Source organism: Scomber scombrus, chromosome 1 (genome assembly GCF_963691925.1).
Source record: "Scomber scombrus chromosome 1, fScoSco1.1, whole genome shotgun sequence".
Classification (NCBI taxonomy): domain Eukaryota; kingdom Metazoa; phylum Chordata; class Actinopteri; order Scombriformes; family Scombridae; genus Scomber; species Scomber scombrus.
In genome coordinates, this window is record NC_084970.1 from 10,651,321 (window position 1) to 10,674,691 (window position 23,371).

A 23,371-nucleotide genomic window follows, 5' to 3' on the forward strand; every position below is an offset into this window, starting at 1 on the left:
ATGGCCATTAGGCAAAGACCCGCAGCTGGCCCGTTGACCATATACTATATCTGAGCCTTGCAGAGGCCTCTTTTTCCCTCCCCGTATTCCCTCAACCCACCCATTTTACTGCCTTAGTGCACAAACACAAGCAGGCTAAATTAGGCCGGCCCCTTTTTAATACCACAGAGAAGGGAGAAGCAGCCATTATGAATTATCCTTAATTACAGCCATTTCCTAAACTAATAAAGCTGCTAAATCTTTACTGCAAAGGTTAGTTTACCCAGCATGCATAAAAACCACTGCATGTGTGTGCATCTGTGTGTGTGTGTGTGTGTGTGTGTGTGTGTGTGTGTGTGTGTGTGCGTGTGCATGTGCATGTAGGTGTGCCAGCTCATGCATTCAAGCATACATGCTGGTGATTGGTGTGTGTAAAGAGTGTGTGTTTGTGTGTGTGTGTGTGTGGGCACAGGAGAGCTGGCTAGCTGGCAGCACCCATAGTCCCATTAATTTCACGTGGGCTCCCTATCACCAGCCACAGATGCCTATAGACACGTAAATGAGTCTCCAGCGAGCGGTGGGCCGCCTCAGCCAGCCAGCTCGGGCCTAATGGGCTGGAAAGCCAGCGTATGTGACGGCAGGAGATGAGGGCCTTATTTACACTGGCAGACATTAGTGGATGGACGCTGATTCACTGATTAACACGTCAGCCCCCCTCCCACTCCCCCACCCCATGCCTCCAGCAGTTCTCTTCATCCTTTCCCTCTCTCCCTTCAAACCTTTACACTCATATCTACACACATAAATATAAACATAGAAAAGAAGCATCCACATACACACATATCCTCTACCACTACCCCTTATATCTACCTTTTCCTCCCCTAATTATCTCCCTCCAACTTATACCAACACAAATGCCCATACCAATAGACATATACAGTACACACCAAAAGACGCTCAGACACACACAAACACACAAACTCTCCAGTGTTGGAAATGCTTGGTGGCAGGCTGCTGAGAAGGGGGAAACCATTTGTGAATGATAGCTCCTGTGGAAAGATAATGTTTCTCATGCAGCGCAGAGTGAAGCGCTGATGGAAGAAGATGACTTTTTGAATGGTTAAGTGGGTAAACGTTAGATCACGGCCGCAGCGCGCCCATTCGCCTCACCCACCATCAATCCCTCCCTCTCCCTTTTCCCTCTCTCCCTCGCTCTGCCTTCCCCTCTTTCCGTCTACTAGATTGTTTATTGAAAAGGCACGAGGAGGCCGCCGATAAGAGATGCAAGGCTAATGCCATGATTTGTGTCAGTCACGCCGTACAATTTGTTACAATCGCGACACTTATCACAATATAATATGTTTATTCTGGTCAATTAAGTGGCACAGGAAGGCTTCTGCATTTGAAGTGTCACATTCAAGATGGGACGGGGTGAGGGCGATCAAAGGAAATGGAACTAATCTAATTGTACGGCATCTCACGCTGCTGCCTCCCCAACCACTGCGATTGCCAGTCAGCTTATGAACTGATGCATTGTGGGATAAAAGAGGGGACATCAGTGCAGGTTTAAAGATACAGAGATGGCCAGGTGTAGGTTTTGTTAAATGAGCATGTGTATGCATACAGACACAGTTGTTGTAATTGTACGCACACTGTAGCCCAGTCTTTTAAATTTTACCATATGTGGATTTAACACACATAAACAAACATGTTTGTGGGTTCATTGGCACATTTATGCGTTCAGTTCACTTTGGCAGATACAAAAATACACCAATACATAAATATGCCTTCCATTGATATATGATATACAAAGAACAACTTTTGGACTTTTTTAGGTCTACAACATGCTGTACATATTCACACACTCAGACACACACATGCATATATACAGTACACACACACGTACACACCGACACATACACTCTCCAGCACATATTAGGACAAGTATGACAGAAATGCAAACGAGGTGTACGCAGTAAGTGCACAAATAATCATACCATTACGTCGGTCTGTATAGCTGTGCCTTTGATCATGTGTATTAGAGCCGACACGTTTACTTTTGTAAACACACAAACGCAGAATACATGAGTACATTAGCAGACTTTTATCCAGGTCTACAGCTGCCTGTGCGCATAGACACACGTACACATGCACACACACCTGGACACTTTGTGGCTTGATTCAGGAAAGATCCCAAAAGAGTCAGAGTATACATAAAAGCAGGCCAGGCGGTGAAGGCAGGCTGTGTAGCGGACCAGTGCTTCCATCGATCTGAGAGGGTTCATTAGGTAAGTGCTGACATCACAGATTGATGTCTCTTTAAACCAGTGCCTGCCGAGGAGCTGACAAGGAAAATCAGCACTATTGACTCCCTTAGTGGTATTTGTGTGTAAGGGTGTACGTGTGTGTGTGTGTGTGTGTGTGATTGTTTGGCTTTGCAAGTATATTAGTGCGTGCCCATACACGCTTACATATTTGAGTACATCAGCGTCAGTGTGCACATGTGTGCGACTAAAATTAACGTGTGTACTAGCATTTGGCTTACTGGTGTGTCTGTGTGTGTGTGTGTGTGTGTGTGTGTGTGTGTGTGTGTGTGTGTGTGTGTGTGCGTGTGCGTGTGTGTGTTTCCCTAGACACCACACTAAATACCTGGGCTCCAGAGGTGTAGGTTTTCACTAATGTCGCTAGTTATACACTCAGCCATGCGGCTAAGGAGCCTGTCAGCCTGTTTTTCTGCCTTTCCATCACCATCCATCCATCCATCCGTCCACCATCACAGAGTGGGGAAGAGATGGAGTGGAAAATGGAGATGAAGAGTAAAGGAAAGAATATAGGATGGAGGAGTCAGAGAGGTGATGGACTATCTATATTTCATCATCACATTTAGAAACATTTATGTTGTTCAAGCTTCTGACTACTTTGTAATCCTCAAAGAATCTTGACATGGGGCTGGTTACATTTCATATGAGATGATTTGGAATTTCATTTATTTGCTTATTTTTAATTCATGTCATGAAAAAAAAGACCTAAGTTTGTCCCTCTGTATGGCCTCCGGTCCCCTCGCCCTGTACTTGTCGATTGATTTGAGATGTCGTTTGTATCTGATGTGTTTCTCTAATTAAGATCTGGGCAGAATCATTGGCATTGAACTGCTCCACACGCCCATCGATTGGAGCGAGGAGGGAGTTGGTGTCTGTAAGGATAGTGTGGACAGGAGTGACAGGAATCAAACTGGTGGGGTGAGCCATGGCCACAGCGATGCCGCACCAAGTAAAACCTCCAGAGTCATTATGTTTTCATACGTATCAAAGAGCACGTGAACAGCAGCAAACAGCAGAGATTGTTGCATTTGGTTTTGCAAATACAACTCCGGTGACCTTCTAACTGTAGCATCGTTTCTGATAGCACCAGGCTGTTAAGATCATCAATTTCCTATTTTCATGTTACAGCTGCAATAAGCATTTTTTGTTGCTGCTGATCTGCATCTATCATAATCCATAACAAAGTATTCAATACTTTGTATTAAATTTCAACAGAGGGCATTGACAGCTGGAGATCAACTGCACATATTTAACAGTGTTATACTCTGATGGTAATACAATAAACATTAGCTCCTCTAAACACCATGGCACCACTTCCTGCTGCTTCAAATGAGCCATTGATCAGCTCCTCTGGAACATGAACAGAGTGTCTTCATGTCCAGTGGAAATGTCTTTAAACGATCTGTAGTCTGGCAGAGACAAAGACTAATTGACTTATCTGGCTTTAATATATCAATACTCTCAAGATGCTGGATTTTCACAAACAAGAAAAAGTAAAACTGTTTGGAAAGTTTGCCTACACTTTATTTTAGCCTGAGCTGAGCATAATGCAAAGTAAGTGTTTGGATTGTGGAATGTGTAGAACCGAAGGCATGAATCCCTTCCAGGCCATCACTACCGCAGGCACAACCCCATTGGCTGCCTCCAGGAGATTAAAGAGAATAATTGCCATCTGATTGGCTGTTTAATTTTTCATGGACCTTTGATGCACAGGGTGTTTGTATTACCTTTATCAGCAGGCATAATAATGGGATAGAGTTTGACACACTTAAGTAAAACAGGCTTTTTCACTTGGTAGAGGAGCCACTGCTTTTCGTCTCTGCAGAAAGGAACAGAATAGACTGCAGTGGACTGTTGCGATCTGTCCAATGCTGTACTTGAGGAGTTTAGCTGCCAAGTGTGTACTTGTTTTAGGGACATTTAATTGGATTATTTAATTAATTTCGCCAAAAATTCTGTTTATTTAATTTTAGTAAATTATATTCTAAACTTGTCAATTTTTATGTTTTTGGATTGGATTTAAGTAGGTTTTAATTGTCATTTTTTGGTTTCTCAGTATGTTTGAATGGAGTGGGAAAAAAGCCTTTCAGTGAATTCAGTCGAATACAGCATTACCAAAAAATACAGTCACAAAATGTACCATTTGACTGAGCTAGCACACAACCTGTTAAAGTAGTTGTGTCTACAAAAACAGAATATTTGAAGGTGGTGTTTATTGCAGGGCTGTATTCTGTTGTATTCTGTTGTATGGACATTTTCTTTTTTTCTAGTCACTTATGTGACTATGCACTTATGAATGTAAACAATATTTACCTATTTGAAAAGAGCTGATTTTATCCTCATTACTCATTTTGGGAATCCTCTGGACTCAACTGCAGTATAAACTGTGTTTTAGCACCTCACTTAAATCAGTATAAAAGTATATGAAAGCTAGTTGTGCCAGAGCCTCCAAGATCAGGGACAGCTGCAGTTGACAGTCCCATGTTCATACCTCTGCCTGGTGACACTAATCTCTTCCTGTAGGTGACCTACCTCCCCATTCCCAATCTGTCTGTGTGTTTAGGTGTGTGTGTGTGTGTGTTGTGTGATGGTTGCAGCGCATGTCTCCTCTGCGGTTCCGCTTCGGAGGTCCTGGAACGGTGAGCTTCTCATGGTTGTCACTTTGAGGTGGGAGAGCAATCATTTCCTTGGACAACAGTCCCATCCTCATCCCTGCTTCCCGCCTGCTCGGATTAGTTCCTCTCACTGAGAAAATTTGCATCCAAAATATTTTCTCCTTATTTATTTTTTTCTCTATTTTTTCCTGTTTTCTATTCTTTACATTGTCTACCATCTGTGTCTCTTTTACTCTGTTCTTCTCTGTTTCCTCCCTCCTCGTTTTCCCCCGGACACTGTAGAGCATTTTATTACAATTGTCAGAAAGAGTAACAATTCTATTGTGGGGTGATTACGACAGGGTGTTTTACCCACAGATCACCAGAGCAATTAAAATCTGTAAATAAGGCTACCCATGATGCCTCAGTCCAAACAATGGGGTCCCGTAGGAAGTGCTTGTTTGAAGGAGAACTGTGGAAGAGAGAGTTTCTCTCTCTTTGACTCTCTCTCTCTCTCTCACTCTCTTTCTCATTAATTAGGAGACGCTCCTTCAACCCGACACGCCTGTGTCGATGGGCAGCTTTGCACAATCGCAGTGACACATATTTCAGACACAAGATGAAGTTGTTTACTTTTGTGTAAGACCTCGCATTACGCCACTGCACTTTGTTTTGCAGCATGGCAAAGATAATGCAGGCCTAATTGTGCCAGCTACAGCTGTTAGTAAGAGGGGAGAGAGAGTCCTGCGGCAGCTACTGTGAGGGTGTAGTCGAGCCAGCAAGTTTATACACATGGATGTGATGACACATACTACAAAATATGACACTTGGAGTTTGAATTTGACAAAAGTATATAAAAGCAATGAGGTAAGCGATAGAGAAGTTGTGATAGGAACATCTATGAAGAGGATATTCTTAGATATCCTGCTTGAACATTGTCATTTGCAGAGATTATGTCCAAGGTCCCTTTACTCCTGGCTAATCTTTTGGCCTGCTTTTCTTCTAGGAACTGGGCTTGGCAATCCTGGCATAACCATAAGACATTCCTGCCAGACTAGGAAGACAATGCTGCCAGATAATGTGATATTCCTTGAATGAACAGCTTAATTAGGGCTTAAGCTAAGTGTTAGCACAGAGAGCTAGTGCTGTTCTGTCTTAGTCTCATAACTCGGGGTTGCCATTTTCCACCTGGTTTACAGTAGTTCACAAAGTGATGCAAGCAACTTGAACGCCTCAACTACTTTTTAATGTTTCTTTTTCTTTGTAGAGACAAAAGGGCTCTTTGTAGTTTCGTGGGAAGACATGTGGAACATGTCATGTATTTGGTGTCAGGATGTGCGCGTACCGCTTCCGCAACCACCCCCGCCCCGCTTCATAAATTACTCACGAGTGGAGTTTGGGCAGGTTGGAGCAAAGGAACCAGACAGATAGAAGGAGGGACCGTGGGAGTGTTGCAGCTCAACACAGCATTGCAATGATACCAGGCTCCGTGGGCCTTACCAGAGGCTATATGCCTTACCAAGATCCTGTTTACAGTCAGCCAAAGAAGCTGCCAGCCACCCATTTCCATAATGTTGCCTGCGGTCCTCTGTGGAAACTAATTTCTCTCTGCCGGAGATGCACCATGATGCTGCTTGCTCTGTACCTCTCTCACTTTGCATTCTCTGTCTTGTGTTTCTCTCTTTTGTTTCCATCTGTTTTCCTCCCATCTCATCTTTCCATCACTTCTTGTTCGCTGCGTCTCTTCTTTTTCTGTCTCCCTCTACACTCGTCTTTCCTTGGCTTTCTTCCAGCTCTAATCATTGAATTCTGTTCTTTCCTGTTAATTCAAATCAGTAATTGTTGCCAGTATTCCAGGAACATGTTGTCACTCAAGGGGTAGCAAGCCGAATTAGATTGTGGGCATAATAACGAGATGTCTCATGGTAGTGCTTACAAGGTGCACAATCAGTATATAAGTTATATATTTTTTGTGTTGTTTGTGTGTTTATAGTTTAATGTGTGTGGAGACTGGGGCTGATTGTACTCTACTGTACCTGTCCATTGGGATAGTGTGAGTGTGCGTATATGTGTGTTTTTCTTTTATCAGAAGTATAGTTTATAAAGTCTCTATGTGTCTACGTGTCGCTCTTTTGTGTGGAATGTGCATGTCACTGTGTGCATGTGTGTGTGCACATGCCTTTATTAAAATATATGTGTTGGTATGCAGATATCAATTTAATTGCGTGTATGTGAGGCTCATTCTGCATATTTTACATCCATGTCACTGTTTGTATGGTTTGTTGTTCCATGTACGTGCATGCCAGCGTGCCATGTCCATTCTGCTGTGTGTTTGTGGTCATGTTTCCACACTTGAACACATCTCTGCGTGAGCCTGCCATCTTCAGTTCTTTTCCCTTGTTCTTTTCTGTCATATGTTTGTGCTGATTTTTTTTTCTGCTTCAGCCACTTGTGTAGTTGCCATGTTCCTGTGCCTGTACATCAGTGAGCATCTGCTCTTTCAACAAGGTCCCCATGGCCTCAAATGTCAGAGCGAGCAGCTGCCAGACAAGTGCATTGTGCAGCAGGCTTTTGTTTAGCCTCCTCCTCCCATCCCTCCACTTCTTGTCCTGTGATGTTAACTGTGATTGAAAGTAAGTAGGCAGCAGCCGAGTGGAGGAGAGATGAGGGGAAGGGTCTGTGCTCTTTAGAGAACTGAATTCCTGTAGTTTGGAGTGCTGCTTTTGCAGTTGTACAGAGCCGGACTGTTCTCCAGGGCTTTTGGGTCAGTTGGGGGGATGGAGGTGTTCTGTTGTGCATTAGGTATGGCTTCCTCTACCCTCTTGTGTGAAAGACCACTTCAAACTGGAGGCCATTTGTACCTTGTCCATATTGTGGTTCATGTGCTATAGGGCATCAGGGGACAAACAGTGTGTGTGCACACGCATAAGATGTCTTTCAGTGTGTGTGTACATGCACACATTCGAATTTGCCTGTGTATGCTCTTATATACCATTTCTTAGTCTTCACTTGCAGTGTAACATTTTAGACTGTGGGTCCCCTGTTGCACTTCATAGTGTAGATGGTGCTACAGGATATCACAGGATGCCTGTATCAGAGTATATGCGGCCCTTGTTGAATGCATGTGTGTGTGAGTGTTTGTGTGTTGGGAGAGAGAGAGAGAGAGAGAGAGAGAGAGAGAGAGAGAGAGAGAGAGAGAGAGAGAGAGAGAGAGAGAGAGAGAGTGAGTAGTCGCAGGACGGGAGCACTGAGGCAGAAGAGATGGAGGGCGAAAAGACAGGCAGGTACCCCCCAGGAGGGGCCCGGGGGGCGGCGGGCCAGGGGTAACCCCTCCAGCTCCCCCCCAGCACACTCTGCTCTGCTCTCAGACACTGCTATTGATTTGTCCAGCAGATAAGACCACAGGTTAGCTGCTCTGCTAAGTACTGCCCTTTTCACCTCCTTTTGCCTGCAAACAAAGGCTGGACACAGGCTCCATTTTATGTCAGGTGATGTTTCCTTGGAATTACTTTTTCTAGCCACTCAGCACCGCCTACCTATACCTTTTCTCACTGGCACAAAGCATGTATGAACCATCAGGGGGCACTATTAGACTCGCTCTCACCCTATAAAGGGCCCAACCCAAACCTGGCATAGTTTTCCGTTGTCTTCTCCTGTAGGCTGTAGGAAGCCATGAGTTCACAGCTTTGGCAGGTCTACAAGCTGTGAGAAAAGGCACTTTAGGTGTCAATCAATCCTCCACCTTCATCTCAGGATACCAGAAAGTAGAAACTCTGTGTTAATTCAAGCCTAAAGTAGATGAGTCCAAACAGCAGCTTGAAATTTTGCATGTACTTTGCTATATGTGATTAACATGTGTAGTGAAGTGTAAAGTTTGAACCTGACAGATATAGACAGAAGCCGAGGCAACTCTTGATCAGCTTACGACAGTTCACCTCATTGCCAAGCTCTTATGTGATTGGAAGTCAGTCGGCAATACCTCTGTGCTCGCTGACAGATGGATGAATCAAGTCTTCAAAAGGCCTCAACGGTGACACATTAACATGAGCCGAGCTTCCTGGAGGACTCTGAATTCTGAGCTGTCGCAGGTGGCAGATGAGATAAAGCTACTATGCTGCTCTGCTTGTTTCGTAACATAACCCGAGTCATCTTGAGAAGAAAATTGGCACCTGCTTGACATCTATTAAAAAGCAGTTTCGGAGATGTAAAGGAGAGTTGTTGTAACTCGTCTTGTATTTTTAATTAAAGCAACCTCCACTGAGTCATCACCCGCCTTTCATGTGTCCGAAGTCAGAACAGGTGTGAAGGTAATACAATGAACAGTGAAAGAAGGAACACCACAAGGGTGTGGGCCTTATCCAACTTCCCACGCTTTAATTGCAAGCTTGTATGTCCTTACAAGACACTGCAACATACTTTATCATTGTTAATTAGGAAACTGCATGGTAGAACAGTGTATTACCAGCTTGTCATATTGTTTGCTTTTCTTCTTGCACATAGTTGCAAGTCATTTATCATGACACAAAGCCAGACTTGTTAGTGTAAGTTAAACTGGTCCTCTCTCAGATGAGAAATAGAGGCTATTACCAGCAATGCCAGCCATAATTAACAAATTGCTTTCTAAGCTGAAGCCCTACCTATAAAATTTGACTAGAATAGAACAGGCATCTTTAAAGATATCAATATTGTTTGATGAGTTTTCAACCAATGCAGTTGTCCTTATTTCCAACATTACTTCATAAATACGCAAATGGCAGTCATCAGTGTTTCTCATAAGACTGCAATACATGACGAAATATACAATGTACAATATACAAATGTCATCACAGTAGTGGAGAGTACACACTAATAATGTTGATAAATATTATATTAATGCTATAAGTTAATAATAATGATATAAATAATAGTTGAAAAGTAAATGTGTAGATGTAATGTTACCTTTTTTATATACTCATTACTATACCAATGAAATAGACTACATATTGTAGCATCATAGGTTTAATTCCAATGAGCAGCATTTTTCATGTGAGTATCCACATCATAGCCTAAGGTATATCTCTCAAAAACAACTAAAGTGGGACCTGCTTGACAGTTCAGAAGGACCGTTCTTAAAAACAAATTGTAGAAAGAGAGAGGAAAAACATTCACAGGTTAAAACTCATGAATAGTGACATAATAAACATATTCAGTTACAGGATATTGGAATAAACTATGAAATGCATGCAGTGTTACTGTATGTGACCCTTTTTCATGAGAACTCATTTTATTGTCTCTCCAACTTGAGAAAAGATTTATCGACTGATAATTCTGTGGTTAAACTGAGCTGTTGCCAGCCGCATAAATGAACATGGAAGACACCTTTGACTAAAAAACAAAGCGCTCTTGGTACATCCCAACTTCTTATCACTTGCCCAGCTCACAGGCACTCTTAGCTTTAGCTGTTTTGCTAGCTACCAATACCACTTACCTGCGACATGAACGGGGAGGACAGGAACTAATTGCAGGGACAAATGTTCCAGACTGTGGGGTTTGCAGTTGTCTGGGCCTGGTCCAGGCCCTGTTTATCTCAACCTCTGTTGGCAGTCATACACACACCACACGCGCTATGCTCTGATTTAACCAGAGGCAAAGCCCCCGCCTGCCCCCACTATCTCTCATCAAAGATTCATAAAGGCAAGGTTCTCAATGATTTTCTGTCTCTTCCCCTATTCGCAGCTTGTTGTCCTCACCCTCCCTGTCTCCTGCCAGTCAGACAGCGGAAGTCAGGCGGAATTACAGCTGAAGTGGCCACTGGCTTCCAGGGTGTGTGTATGCTTGTGTTTGTGTATTTGTGTGGTGTGTATGCGCGCTTGCCCTGTTAGGTGTGTTGGTGTGGGGAGACACAGGAATGTAGGACGTGGGCAGTAGGGAAAGAGGACAGATGGACAGGGACATGTTGATTTTTGTGCTTAAAATGTTAGGACCCCCCCCCCCCCCCCTTCCCATGCAGGGGATGGAGTTAGGCTCCACCCGCTCCTGTCTTCTCCTCATGCACTCCTTCCGCTGCTCTTTGTCTTCCGCCCCCAACCCCTGAGCCCTGTGCATCGTGGCAGCTTCCACACTGGCTCTAAAACGAGCTCATTCAGAGCCCCAGTCACCAGGCCCAGGGCACACCATCTGTAGCCCTCTGAGTCCTTCCGTGTGTGTGTGTGTGTGTGTGTGTGTGCGAGACTGTGTTTACCTCATTTATGTGTGTGTCTGTTTGTGTGCAAGCTAACAAGCACCGGTGTGTGTGTACGCGAGTGTCTGTGAACCCAAACCACCGTGCCTCAGCCTGTTAGTCTTGCTACTTACCAGGCTTAGCCAGATGAGGGCCACTCAGCCCGGATCTAATTCCTTCGACTCTAGCAGCACTTCACTCCTAGCTCTTTATGCCTCTCAAGTGAGCATCTGTGACCTTGGCTGACATCAGAGCGGGTTAAACTGTGAACTTGGAGATGTGGCCACAGCGACTGAGTTTTAAGCTAGTTTTTGGATCAGACCTTCCACACAGCCATCTGGGCTTCTATGGGGCTCAGAAAGAGGTTATCCCTTTCTTACTCCTCACAGCTGACCCTGGATCAGCAGTAACTGCAGAGAATGTAGAGAGGAGCATTCTCACTGGGATAGGTAGTGCAGAGCAAGGATGTTTGCAGAGTGGAAAAATCATTAAGAGAGGAAACTAACGAGCAGAGTTGATCTCTGTTACCACTTCAGTTGTAATCCCTCTGCTTTTACTATGCTGAGCTCTGCTTTGGCTTTTGATTTATTGTTGTCCTTTGTGGCAAGCTAGCTTAGCCTGTGCCACCTTTTACTTCAACTTTTTTTGCCTTTTTTTTTTTTTACACGACTAAACAATTAAAAGACACCCTGTACTTTTCTCACACCAGAACAATGTGAACAATGCTCATGTCACCACAGACAATGGGTTGGGTTCTTTGAAACACACTCCTCAGTTATGCAGGTACAGTTATTGCATCAAGTGATATTATCACTACCAACAGAACATTAATAGGCACCAGTTAGACCACAAACAGCTTTCTCTCAACACCCAGAACAACTTTGAATGAGTGATTTACACACACACCTACACAAACACACGTGCCAACTCCTCTTCACAGGCAGGTACGTATGTACTGACACACACGCCCACACACACACACCATTATACTGCATTCTCTGGCTCACTGCGTGCACTCTTTGCATCCTGTTCGTAGCTGCGCCTCAGGGCCTAGCCTGGCTGCTCTTCCAAACAAATTGCTGGCTGTTCACAGCGTTTTAAATGCTGAGGCCCTTTAATTACACTATTTACTTAATAGGGTGAAACAAAACTCGTGTTCACGCAGCAGGAGCACCAGGTGATGCAGAAGTTCAAACACCTGGCGGAAAGCACTCCTCTGGCATGGATGCACAGCATACACATGTGTACGCATGAATGCACACACACATAGCATGTTACAAATACTTTGCAGTCGGCCTCTCTCAGGCTCACATTAAAAAACTTTGCTCAGTTTGGGACTTTTTCTTGTTTGTTTATTCGAAAAAAATAAAGCAGCAAAACAAATGCATCTGGGAAAGTGCGACTCATAAGTTACTGTATACTCAACCTGACATTTTCAGAATGAGTTCATCCTGTACTGTAAATAGAATGAGTCATGATAGTTTTAGTTGTTGACTTATTATAAATGCTCATGCTCATGGGAATGTGAACATCTTACCCTCTCTGACACTCCTTTGTTTATCCATTTAAAGGTTAACTAAAAAGGAAAAAAACACCAACTGAAATTAGATGAAAGGATAATCACAATTTGCACTTTGGAATTTACTTTCAGGTTTCTTTCTAAAAGTGCAAAATTGTGCCTGATGGTGGCACTATAGGAGAGGTCAAAGGGTTCACCAAAATTTGTGTGTAGTGAATATTTTGGGGACTTGTCAACAAAGTACACAATGCCTCTCCAACAGTGCAAGCAAAGATATCTATCAGATCATTATTATTACAAGTGTGACAGAGTCAATTTAGTGGCGCGTGCTTCAACTTTTGTCTAAAGTACACATGGGTGATTTTTTGAAAAACACATTTCTAAATGACTTTTTATTTTCTACTTACATCATTCATTTACATGATTAAAATGACAAATAATAATTAATACTGTATGTGATCAAATGTCCTGTTAGCTCTTTGTTTTTACAAGAACGTCTTGTCTGTGTTGATGGCCATATTATAGACTACGCCTGGACCTGTCCAATTTATGAGGTTCAAGATTTATGATGGTGCTGTAGGGTGTGTTTACAATCACTGTTTTTTTGAGCCTATCATGTGATCTCATCATGAGAGGCAATGAGGTGACTTTCATCCGCAGTTTGAACAAAATCTCAAGCTTATTGAAAGGATATCAGAACAGTAGATTGTCCCTGCTTGTTTGTTTCCGTGCTTTGCTTAAGGGAACAGCAAATTCAATGTTTCTCTTCTTCTCTTGTAAAACTGTTTAACATACATATTTCTGAAACCCAATATCTGTTGTGCAACAGTTTAAAGCTTCTATCTCACAGTTTAGCTTTACACAAAAGCTTCAGAACTTAATACCACGTCCCCTGGAGCAAGAGGGATGACTTGTAACTAGGCAATTGAAGTTACAATAGACTATAATTAGCTGGGCCAGCTTGACCCTGCCATTGTCACCTGAAGACAGGTGGGAATTGTGCCCATGTTGGATCGACCTTATCGTGTGACTGGGGTCAGGTGTCGTCCAATGGCTCGGCTGTATAGCTGTCGAGGCAAGCCTCATCCATCACTAGCATTATTGCACCATTCAGATGATGCCCACAAGGCAATGACGCTTGGCCAAGCGGGAGGGGGCATGCTGCGGCGGGGAGGGATGAGGGTTAAAAATGATCGTTTTACAGGAACAGTCTCAGAACAACAAGTTTTCACAGCAACGGCGTGCCTTTGCCCTGGAAAACTAAGAGTTAGTGCTCCCAATAACACAGTAACCTTCTTCCTGATTCCCTAACAGGAGATTTACAGCCTTCCAACGCTGAGCTGTGAAGAAGTGCAGTCACTTGCAAGCTCGTAACCTCTTTACCCTCGTCATCAAGTACTCGTATTGCTCCCTTTTCTCTCTTTGGCTTTATAAATAAACAGCGTCATCAGGAAAAATGCCACCATCTCTTTAAAACCAACTCTAATTAGTTTTGTCTGTATATATCAAAATGTTTCACTCTGGTATTTTGCCACATGTGGCTTGTGTGGGACGATGATGAAGAGGGTTCTTGTGTTGAGCCAGGCATCCATCACTGATTAGGGGTGTGACTGGCAGGCCCTAAAGTAAACATTTGTTTTGTTGTTTGTGTTGTTGTTTTTTTAACTTTTCCGTCAAGCCAGCTGCTTGTGTTGAGCTAGCCTGTAGCTGGCACAGGTGGCTAGTAGGCCACTCGGCCTGGAGCACACCGCACATAAACTCTTTCTCTCTCAAATACACACAAACACACACTTACGAACTCTTTTTCCTTTTTTCAAGCTTACACACACACTTATACAGATCCAGAGCCTAAGGGGGTGATCTGTCTCTTCGCCCCTTGTCGGAAGAGTAAACGGCCAGGAGGGCCCTATCTGTTTGTCCTTTTCCTGCCTCTTTTTTTATTAGAACCTGATTGCATTTGAACAATAGTTGTCTGCTCGTAAATTTTGCGCCTGTGTTGACATTAGGCCACATTCCATCTCATAGCCTGAGGAGGAGAAGGAGCAGGCCGGGGTGTTCGGTAATTTGTTACGCTGTTAAGCACCTAATGGACGTCCACCTGGTTTTTTGAGAGCGGTAGCTGTAGTTCAGGGGCCTGCCTCCTTTGCACTTCCAGACTGCAAAAGTGTTTTATTGCCTCCAATTATGATGGCGTTTAGAGGCTACCTAGCTTTGTGTGTGTTTTTCGGTTACATCTGTTTCACCGTGCTCTAGAAGGGGCAGCCTGCCAAGCCACATCAAACACTCGGGGTGTGAAGCATGCCACGGCTGTGCAGGTATGACGATCCTTCTCTGTGTCTACCATAAACTCCGACTAACCCTACATACAGTACATGGGCCCAATGCAAACTTAGGTGCCTGCATTCCCGACAGGCTGGAGATCACAATTATGAGCCTTATTTGTTTCATGTGGTTCAATGAGCAGCCCAGACTGCAGCTGGCAAGAGGGAGACCTCACAGAGTCTGAGGAAGGGGTTGCCCCACCCAAAGGTACCCATGTTCCCTGGCAGAATCATTGTTCCCAGCAGCAGCACCAACAGAGCTGCGGTGGCACGTGGGGGGGAGTGTTGAACTCACCAAGCGGCACCCACCTCGTCTCCCACCCCTCCTTGCTAATGCATTTTTGCGTGGTTTCCACAACCATTAATTAAAGGGAAAAAAGAGTGCATCAGATGTTAGTTTTATTAGCCCAGGCTCCTTAGAGGGAATCAAAATGAAAGGAACATATGTCATGTATTTGATGACGCCCCCCTCCTTCTCTTTCTGTTTCTCCCTCCACAATTGCCCACCTCACACACTCACAAAGTGTACAGTCAGCAGCTGTCTGCAGACACAATAGCATTTGATTGATCCTGAGGAAACGGTTAAGACGCAGCCCTGCCCACGCTTTCTGGCTGGCTGGCTGGCTGGCTCACATTCTGCACCACTTTATATTAAATGCTGAATGTGGCAGTGATTGGGATAATGGGAGTTGGGGATGGTGGGTGGGGATCTGAGGCGCTCTTTTGGGCTCTAATGAGGATAGCCCTCAGAGTTCACAGGACCTTTGGAGTCCTGGGTGGTGTAGGCTGAGATCCCAAGCTTCACACCTCACAGGCTGGGTCTTGTTCTGTCATACTGCCCTCTTCATGACATCAATAATATCTTACACAACGCAGTAGAAAGTTAAGCATGTGGATAAATGCTACCTGTCTGTCTCTCTCTCTCTCACACCTGTTATATAACTGACTGATATACAAAGACAAATGTGCTCAATCGCTCATTTCTTACACAACATTGCATAGACATAGATTGTACATGGATAATATACTTCTCTCTTTCGCTCTCTCCTTGGGATGGGATTGCATGCCTTACCTTCAGGGGTTAGGCTGATTTATGAGACACATGCCTGTTTTTTCATGACTTGTTTGATTGCATTCTCAGCTATCAGGGCACTGGGGTTGCCAAGACCATAAAAATTCACACCTGCACAGGATTGAGAGTCAGATGAAGCACAGGCAAGAGTATGAGAAAGCAGGTGATGTGAGGTATTTCGCTTCCATGATCAGCACAGACATATAATACAGCCCAAAATTGACACAGATGATTGATTGGTGTTCTGAGTCATTGCTCTTTTAAGCATTTTTTTTTTTTTTTTTGTCCAGTCCAGTGTAGCTAATGCTTAGGGCATGGCACATACTTTGAAGATGATTCAATGTATAAACAAGAACCATCTAATGAAACTTGTATCTCCTGTCCTTCAGTTATTCATTACCATACAACAATGGACAAAATATTCAAGCAGCTGAAACCACAAACACATAACCTATCAAGCATAAGTTTCAGTCTTTAAGTTCTTTCTGTATATCCATATGAACAGAATAAACAGATTTATATGGGGTGTATCCAGTGGATTGGACTAATATCTAAGATTCTGATATTTCATAGAGTACATTCAAAAGACACATTTTCTGCACTGATGCACAAACAAAAACGTCATTTGCATGGCTCTCCCGTAAAACAGTTGAACCACATCAAGTTTAGAAAAGATATCGGAGCGTCTTTAAATCCCTTCCAAAAAGCTTTGCATCAATGCGCCACGACTCCACCCCTGTCCTAAGATGATGTCAAGCTGCCCGAGCTGTCTCGTCCCATGAGGTTACAAATGACCTCCTGTAGCAATAATGCAATAAGTGTTGTCTCCTATCTGCGTTCTCTGGGTTCTTTTTCACTTGGCTTGACACAATTGTGCATTTATCAGTGTAATTGCATGAGTCGGAAGCACTGATGTTGTCTATTAGGCGGATTTCCATCCTGTTAAGAGCAGAGGGCCTTTTAATGTATGGCCCTGCTTGAGTGTACTGCTACACAATTACACACCAGCCAGAGATTGAGTGGGTTGATGATGCTGGTGATTGTGATGGTCGGGGATGGTGATGGCAGTGATGATATTGGACCACCCCGCACTCTTCTAACAAGCCTTTCAGAGAGAGACTAAGAGTGAAACAACAAAGTGAAACCGAGGTTAATCATTTTATTTACCTGTTTTTCTCCCTCTCTCTTCACCCTACCTCTCTCTCCCTCTCTCTTTCCTTTCTTTAACCAAGTGATGGAGCCTGGACTGTGGACCATGGGGGAGGAAATCGATGGGGAGCGCATTACAGTAAAACGTATTGATTAGGAGACCTGCGAGCAGCGTGTTGGTCGCAGAGATGGTGGAATGATGCAATGCTTAAAGGAATTTATCCTCTGACTTTTACATTAACCTTTTATTGACTGCTTTGCCTGTCCATAATTAACACTCACTTTAGCTAAAGTGGTTAGTTTGAGCGCAAAGGGGGCTCCGGCCCTTATTGCAGCAAGGGCCGTGGAGCTCCCGTCCCAGCCGCAGTTCAAGTGCACTGTGCTGCATGGAGGGAAATGCCTCTGTGGAATAGAGGCAATAGAATCCTAGATACCTTTCACATTAGCATACCATTTGAGTGGGGGCCTGCCAGGCTATAAGGTTTCAGGGCAAATTGAAATGAGTGATTGTATTGCCAATCTCTCTTGACCGAGTGCCAGATGGGATAGTTAGGCCCATATCTGTCTGGGGTTAATCCATTGGAACAGCCCGGACTCACAAACACATACTCTCCCTCCTCATCCCCTCCACACACACCTCTTTGTCTTTGACCTTAACTTTAAGGTGGGCTGTTTTGCCATGGGAAAGTCTTTTGGTGAGCCTTGTTTGTACGCCACTGTGGCTTACGCTGAATTTCTAACAAGAGCCCTGGAGAGCTTAAGGCACCTCGGTTGATATTGACTTTTTGTTTGGTTCCATTTTAGCAGTCAAGGGACGGCACTCTGTGAACAGTGGTAGATTGTGTAAAAGTGTGTGCTGAATTACCTACACTATATTATCTTTGATAGTCTTCCAGTCTTGATATCTTTTATATCTCTGGTAAACCTGGAGCCTTCTATTTTCAAGCTAATGTTGCAAGATCCCTTGTCAGATAAATTCAGCATCTCTGTTGAAGGTGGCTGATCAGGTTTTTACGGTATGTAGCCTTTCATTATGAGTCTGGGCAGCAGAAAAGAGGCGAGTGTTTTCTCTCATAGCCCTGCTGCATGAATACTTAATCAAGCCAAATCAAAGGCCTGGGTTCCCTTGGCCTATGGTGTCCTCAAGCTGATGTCAGCAGAACCACACTGTGTGTGCTGTCTGGGTCAGTTAGCACTTTCTCTCTCTCTCTTGTTCACTCTGTAGATATGTATGCCAGCCGTGTCCTCCTCCTCCTCCTCCTCTGAAGTGGCGCTTCCTTTAATTCGCACCCTAAATAAATGATGAGAACATTTAAACACACGGCTCGTCGCAAAGCCCCAAGGTCGCCTAATCGTATTATTTATGAAGTGATGTGCTACATAATGGTACTTAGTGCATGTTAACAGATGCTATTATCAGGCCCTGATCCAGAGCGCAGAAGATATATTAGAACAGTGGATGTTAATGCTGCTCCTCACCACCGTAATGCAGCAGCTCTTTAAAGGGCTAACCGCACCAAAATGCAGCACTTAGGCCGAGAGCCAGTCGAACATTAAGTGGCTCCGACGAATATATATAACCACAAATTGTGGCAGCCCCTGGCTGTCCCCTGACAACTTTAACATCCCTTCATCCCATCCATAACCGACCCCCATAACCCTCTCTTTGTCTCTCTGTCCTCTCCATCCCCTCCTTCAGTCACTAGCCACAAGATGGTGGTGGTCATGTTTTTTGTGTGAAGGGTTTGTTTGAGGTTTTTAGGCTGTGGGTGGGGTAAAAGGATATGACAGGACAGAGCCTGGCATAATGACTGAGTTGGGAGTATCACTGGCATTGTGGCTCTAGAAGGAAATTCTTCGGCCACCACTCACACACACATGCACACACACACACACACACACACAAACACAGTACACACACAACATACAAATGCCACCCTCCACCTCTCCCTCTTGCACCTCCAGGTCAAGGGGTCACTCTCGTCTGTCAAGAGGCAGAGGGAGGGCAGATTTACAATGACAGGCAGTGGAGCGAAACGCAGAGTCACCGCAGTAAATATTTACACTGTGTGACAAAAGATGGGGCTAAGGTCTGTGGGGGTTCCAAACACTGTAGAAATTACAACTAATGTCAGATTATTAATCATATACAAATCATGCAGTGACATGAGAAGGCTGGATTTCTCACTGCTTTGTCAGGATTGAAACAACAGTGAGTGATGTTCTTGTGAAAGCATCCTGCTTGGTGAGTCTGTATGTGTGTAAGATGAATGAGGCATTAATCATAATACTTTATATCATGGCGCCTCATCAGCTTGACACTCCTGCAGCTATTTATTACATTAGAAACACTTCCCTGACTCATCACTCTCTCCCCTCTCTCTCTCTCATATACAGTTAATTCAGTTTATTGAGGAAAGTATTGACAAAGCAAAGAAGTCCACTGCAGATAAATATCAATGATATCAATGTTGGTATCAATAAAATATGATAATATTTAACAAAAATGTGGAGGAATTCTTTTTCTTTTTTTTTAAGAAATCTCTCATTGTCACCTTTGCCAATTTTCCACAAACCACATGTGTGCAAACAGATTACACAGACACACTTACTCTCCCACATCCTGGAAGGTCTAATTGGGTTCAGTATTATTAGGAGTCATAAAAACAAGAGGAAACACAGGCTGACTACCTCCTGGTCAAACACACAACACCCACTGTGTGTTTAGAGACGACACACACACACACATACACACACACACACTCATTTACATACTGTATTGTCAAACCCCTAACCCTAACCTTAACATCACAACTAAACGCCTAAACTCAACCCTTATCCCAAACTGAACCTAATCCCAATTCTAACCTTCACCTTAAAACCAAATTTTGAACCTTGATTTGTCATTTGAAGTTGTGACGACTGGCAAAATGTCCACAGGGAAATGTCCTCACGATGCTGGTTTTCAACTGAATTTTGTTCTCTCAATGATAGAGAGACACAAAGGACACTGACTTTAAGCTTTTCTGTATATTCATTTGCATTGCTAGAATGACCAAATTCTACCAGGATGGTTCCCAAAAGCAACATTAATACTGGGTGCTCACAGTTATAAAGTAGTAAACTCCAGGTGAATACAAAGTTGTCTAGAAGTTAAACAGGTCAACTATAAACAAAGAGAAGCCTCTGGGCTTACTTCAGGCACCCTCATACCGAGCCAAGGATGTAGTTAAAATGCCTTTATCAGTTAGAGCATATCAAATTTAAACACAGTAAGTGTCCAGGATTACATATCACACAATAAATATACCACAAGTATGCTATGTGGAAAAGAAGTTAATAGTCACCATTATAATCATAACAATATTAGTACAGCTGCCCTATTTGGTGTATCCAGGTCTTAATGAGGAAATAGGTTTCAGAACTTTTTTTGTAAATTGGATTATTGTTTTTCATTGTTGTTGGTATTAGTTATTTTTGAGTTATTTTTATTGTTATGATTATTACAGTGAATATTAACTTCTTTTCCACATAGCCTACTTATGGCATATTTATTGTGTGATATGCTGGTGCAATCTTGGCCACTAATTGTCTATAAAGAATCACAACATTCCTCTCTGAGGATCTCTTTGGGGATATTTTGGGGATATATATATATTTTTTTTAACTTTAATGTGTCTTACCGAAAAAAAGGCATTTTAACTACAACCCTGACTAGGTGCAAGTGTGCCTGAAGTATTAGCCCAGAGGCTTCCTATTGTGTGTAGTTTACCAGGATGGTATTGTCAATGTCTCTGGTAGCAAGTTTTGTGAGTGACCAGAGACCTTCCTTTTAAACACGTGTCCTGATGCTGAAGAGAGTCTACCACTTGGTTTTGATGAGAGGGAGGAGTTAATGGGTGCGTTTGTTTCCTGTGTCTTGTCGCCTCAGGTGCCATTCGAGTCTGGCCCAGACATTACCCCCTGAGGAGGCCCCTGTCGACCGGCCCTTCTGGGGTGTGGATGACCCCAGCATGCCACTGCCCTTTGATCTGGCTGACATCATCAACAGAGTGGAGTCACTTCTATGGAGGTAGGCCCAAGATGGCTAAAGATGTCAGAATTATTCTTATTATTTATTTATTTTTTTAAATTAAATGAATTTATGTCAGGGACCATGTACAAAAAAAAACTATTAATCTCAAAAAAGAGAAAAGATGCTAAATATATGTATACTTTTGCTTGCCTTAATTCACAGGTGGTGTGTTGGTAGTGACTTTCTGAAGTTTAATGGTCATTTTATAAGCATGATACACAAAATATATCCATACTGTAGCATGTTTTTACATTAGTCTTTCATACACATGCATGTATACATGTCTGTATAATTCCCTTAACTCTAATTTAGTTAAATAAGAAATGTAGACAGTATTTTGCATATTGTGTATGCCAGGCTTCACGTGTGCAGTAGCTGGCCCCAAGGTGTACAAGCAAACTAAATGGCCACTTAGGGACAAATGGAGCATGAAAAAAATGAAATTAACAATTGTGGAGAACTTCACTTAATCCAAAAGTTATATTTAATTTCAGTATCACTTTCAGCTTTGAGGGGGTAATCAAACTCTGCTTAGGACTAAAAAAAAACTTTGGTTGGTCCTGAATTTTCACACAGAAAACACACACCTGCTGTCACACATACACACAAACTCTGCCAAACCATTCAGCAAGGCCTTCCTCAGATTAATAACATGTACACCCTATATGATATATAATAATTCAGTGTTGATATATGAATTACTTATGGCATTTCAACACTTGTCTGTAGCAGGTCTGTGAATGGATGCCATGATGCATTTTGATCATTGGCTGTTTCTTTTTGTTATTCTCTTGAACAGGATGTGAAGGATGGATAGAGGGAGTGTGAAAGCAAAACAAGGAAAGAAAACCCACCAGCTTTTCTGAATGGCCCCACATTAGTTGACGAGGACAGACCATCGAAGACAGTTCCATTTTGATCACACCAAGATTGATTTCCTTTTGATTGGGGCATCTACATTCCCCCTACTCCACCCTTTCCACCCTTCACCCCTCCAAGTTGACCCCCCCCCTCCGGCATCTGAGCCACCCTAGCTTGGATTTGGCTGGAAGGAAAAAACCAGACGACCACAATAGCAAACCAGAATAGTGCTTCAGTAACATGCTAACAACGCAAGCTTAGCAACAAGCTACTAGTGTCACAACGGTCTAACGAAACATAAGTGGAACCTGCATTTCAGTGTTAGCATACATTGTGTAGCTATTTATTATTTCAGTGTACTCTGTTACTTAATCTCATGTAACCCAGACATGCTTTTATCAATGGATTGACTCATTCTCAGTAGTCACAGTACAGTACATACATATATGCTTTCTACTTGTCACAGTGTTATAGTACTGTATAGAATGGTTAGAAATCCTCACTTTGCTCTCATGATATTGAATTCTTCACTTGTGTATAGTGTAATCCCTTTTATTGTGTTCAGAAGTGGAATGAGCCTGAAGAGACCAAAGAAAGATAATGATAAGAAAGTTATGAATGTCACCCATTGGAGAACATGAAGATTTGAAGTCGTTCAGTGTTTACGATGTGATGGTGTGCTTGTGCCATATTGATGTGTGACAGCGTGTAAGTGTGCGTTCGTATGTGTACAGTTAGCCATGTGAATATACGTGTGATCAGTCGTTGGCCTGTGAGTTTGTGCGTGTTCACTCTCCCACGTGTCTACATGAAGGCGAGTGTGTATGAATGTGATAGTGTGTGTGAGCCTGTAGGCAGCCTGCCAGTTGTTTGTTCTTGAAGATGTGCATATGGAGAAACAGAGACTAGCAGCGGGGCCCCTCTGCCTCTGCTCTGATGAAAGGCAGCTCTGATAGAATGACCCGGAACACAACCGCCGTTTCTCATAAACAGCTGTTCAATCGCTTTTAATTACTCTTAAAGTGTGTAGAGCACCACATTCCCCTGTAATGCTGCGGGCCATCCGAGAGAGCGAGAGAAAGATCCGGCGCTTCTGACAAAATCCACTTTCAAAAAAGCTAAAAAGGGTGGAAAAGGGGGCCGACGTCAAAGCAGTGTAGCAGCCCTCCTCGTTTGATTTCTTTCTCTATCTAGTTCATGATGAAGTAGAGATGCTGTTTACTATTAAAAATGCAGAATGCACTCGTTTTTTTACTTCTGAAGTTTTTTCCAAGATGTTAA

General features: G+C 43.3%; 1 protein-coding gene across 1 annotated transcript in view; it reads left to right on the top strand.

The window, feature by feature from the left end:
* The window catches only part of fto (FTO alpha-ketoglutarate dependent dioxygenase), a 120,053-nt gene extending 98,823 nt beyond the window's left edge, over positions 1 to 21,230 (top strand). Inside the window, exon 9 of the mRNA XM_062420271.1 lies at positions 21,086 to 21,230. Within this exon, the coding sequence (XP_062276255.1) occupies positions 21,086 to 21,230 (145 nt within the window). The remainder of the gene's footprint in view (positions 1 to 21,085) is intronic.
* Positions 21,231 to 23,371: the final 2,141 nt, after the last annotated feature.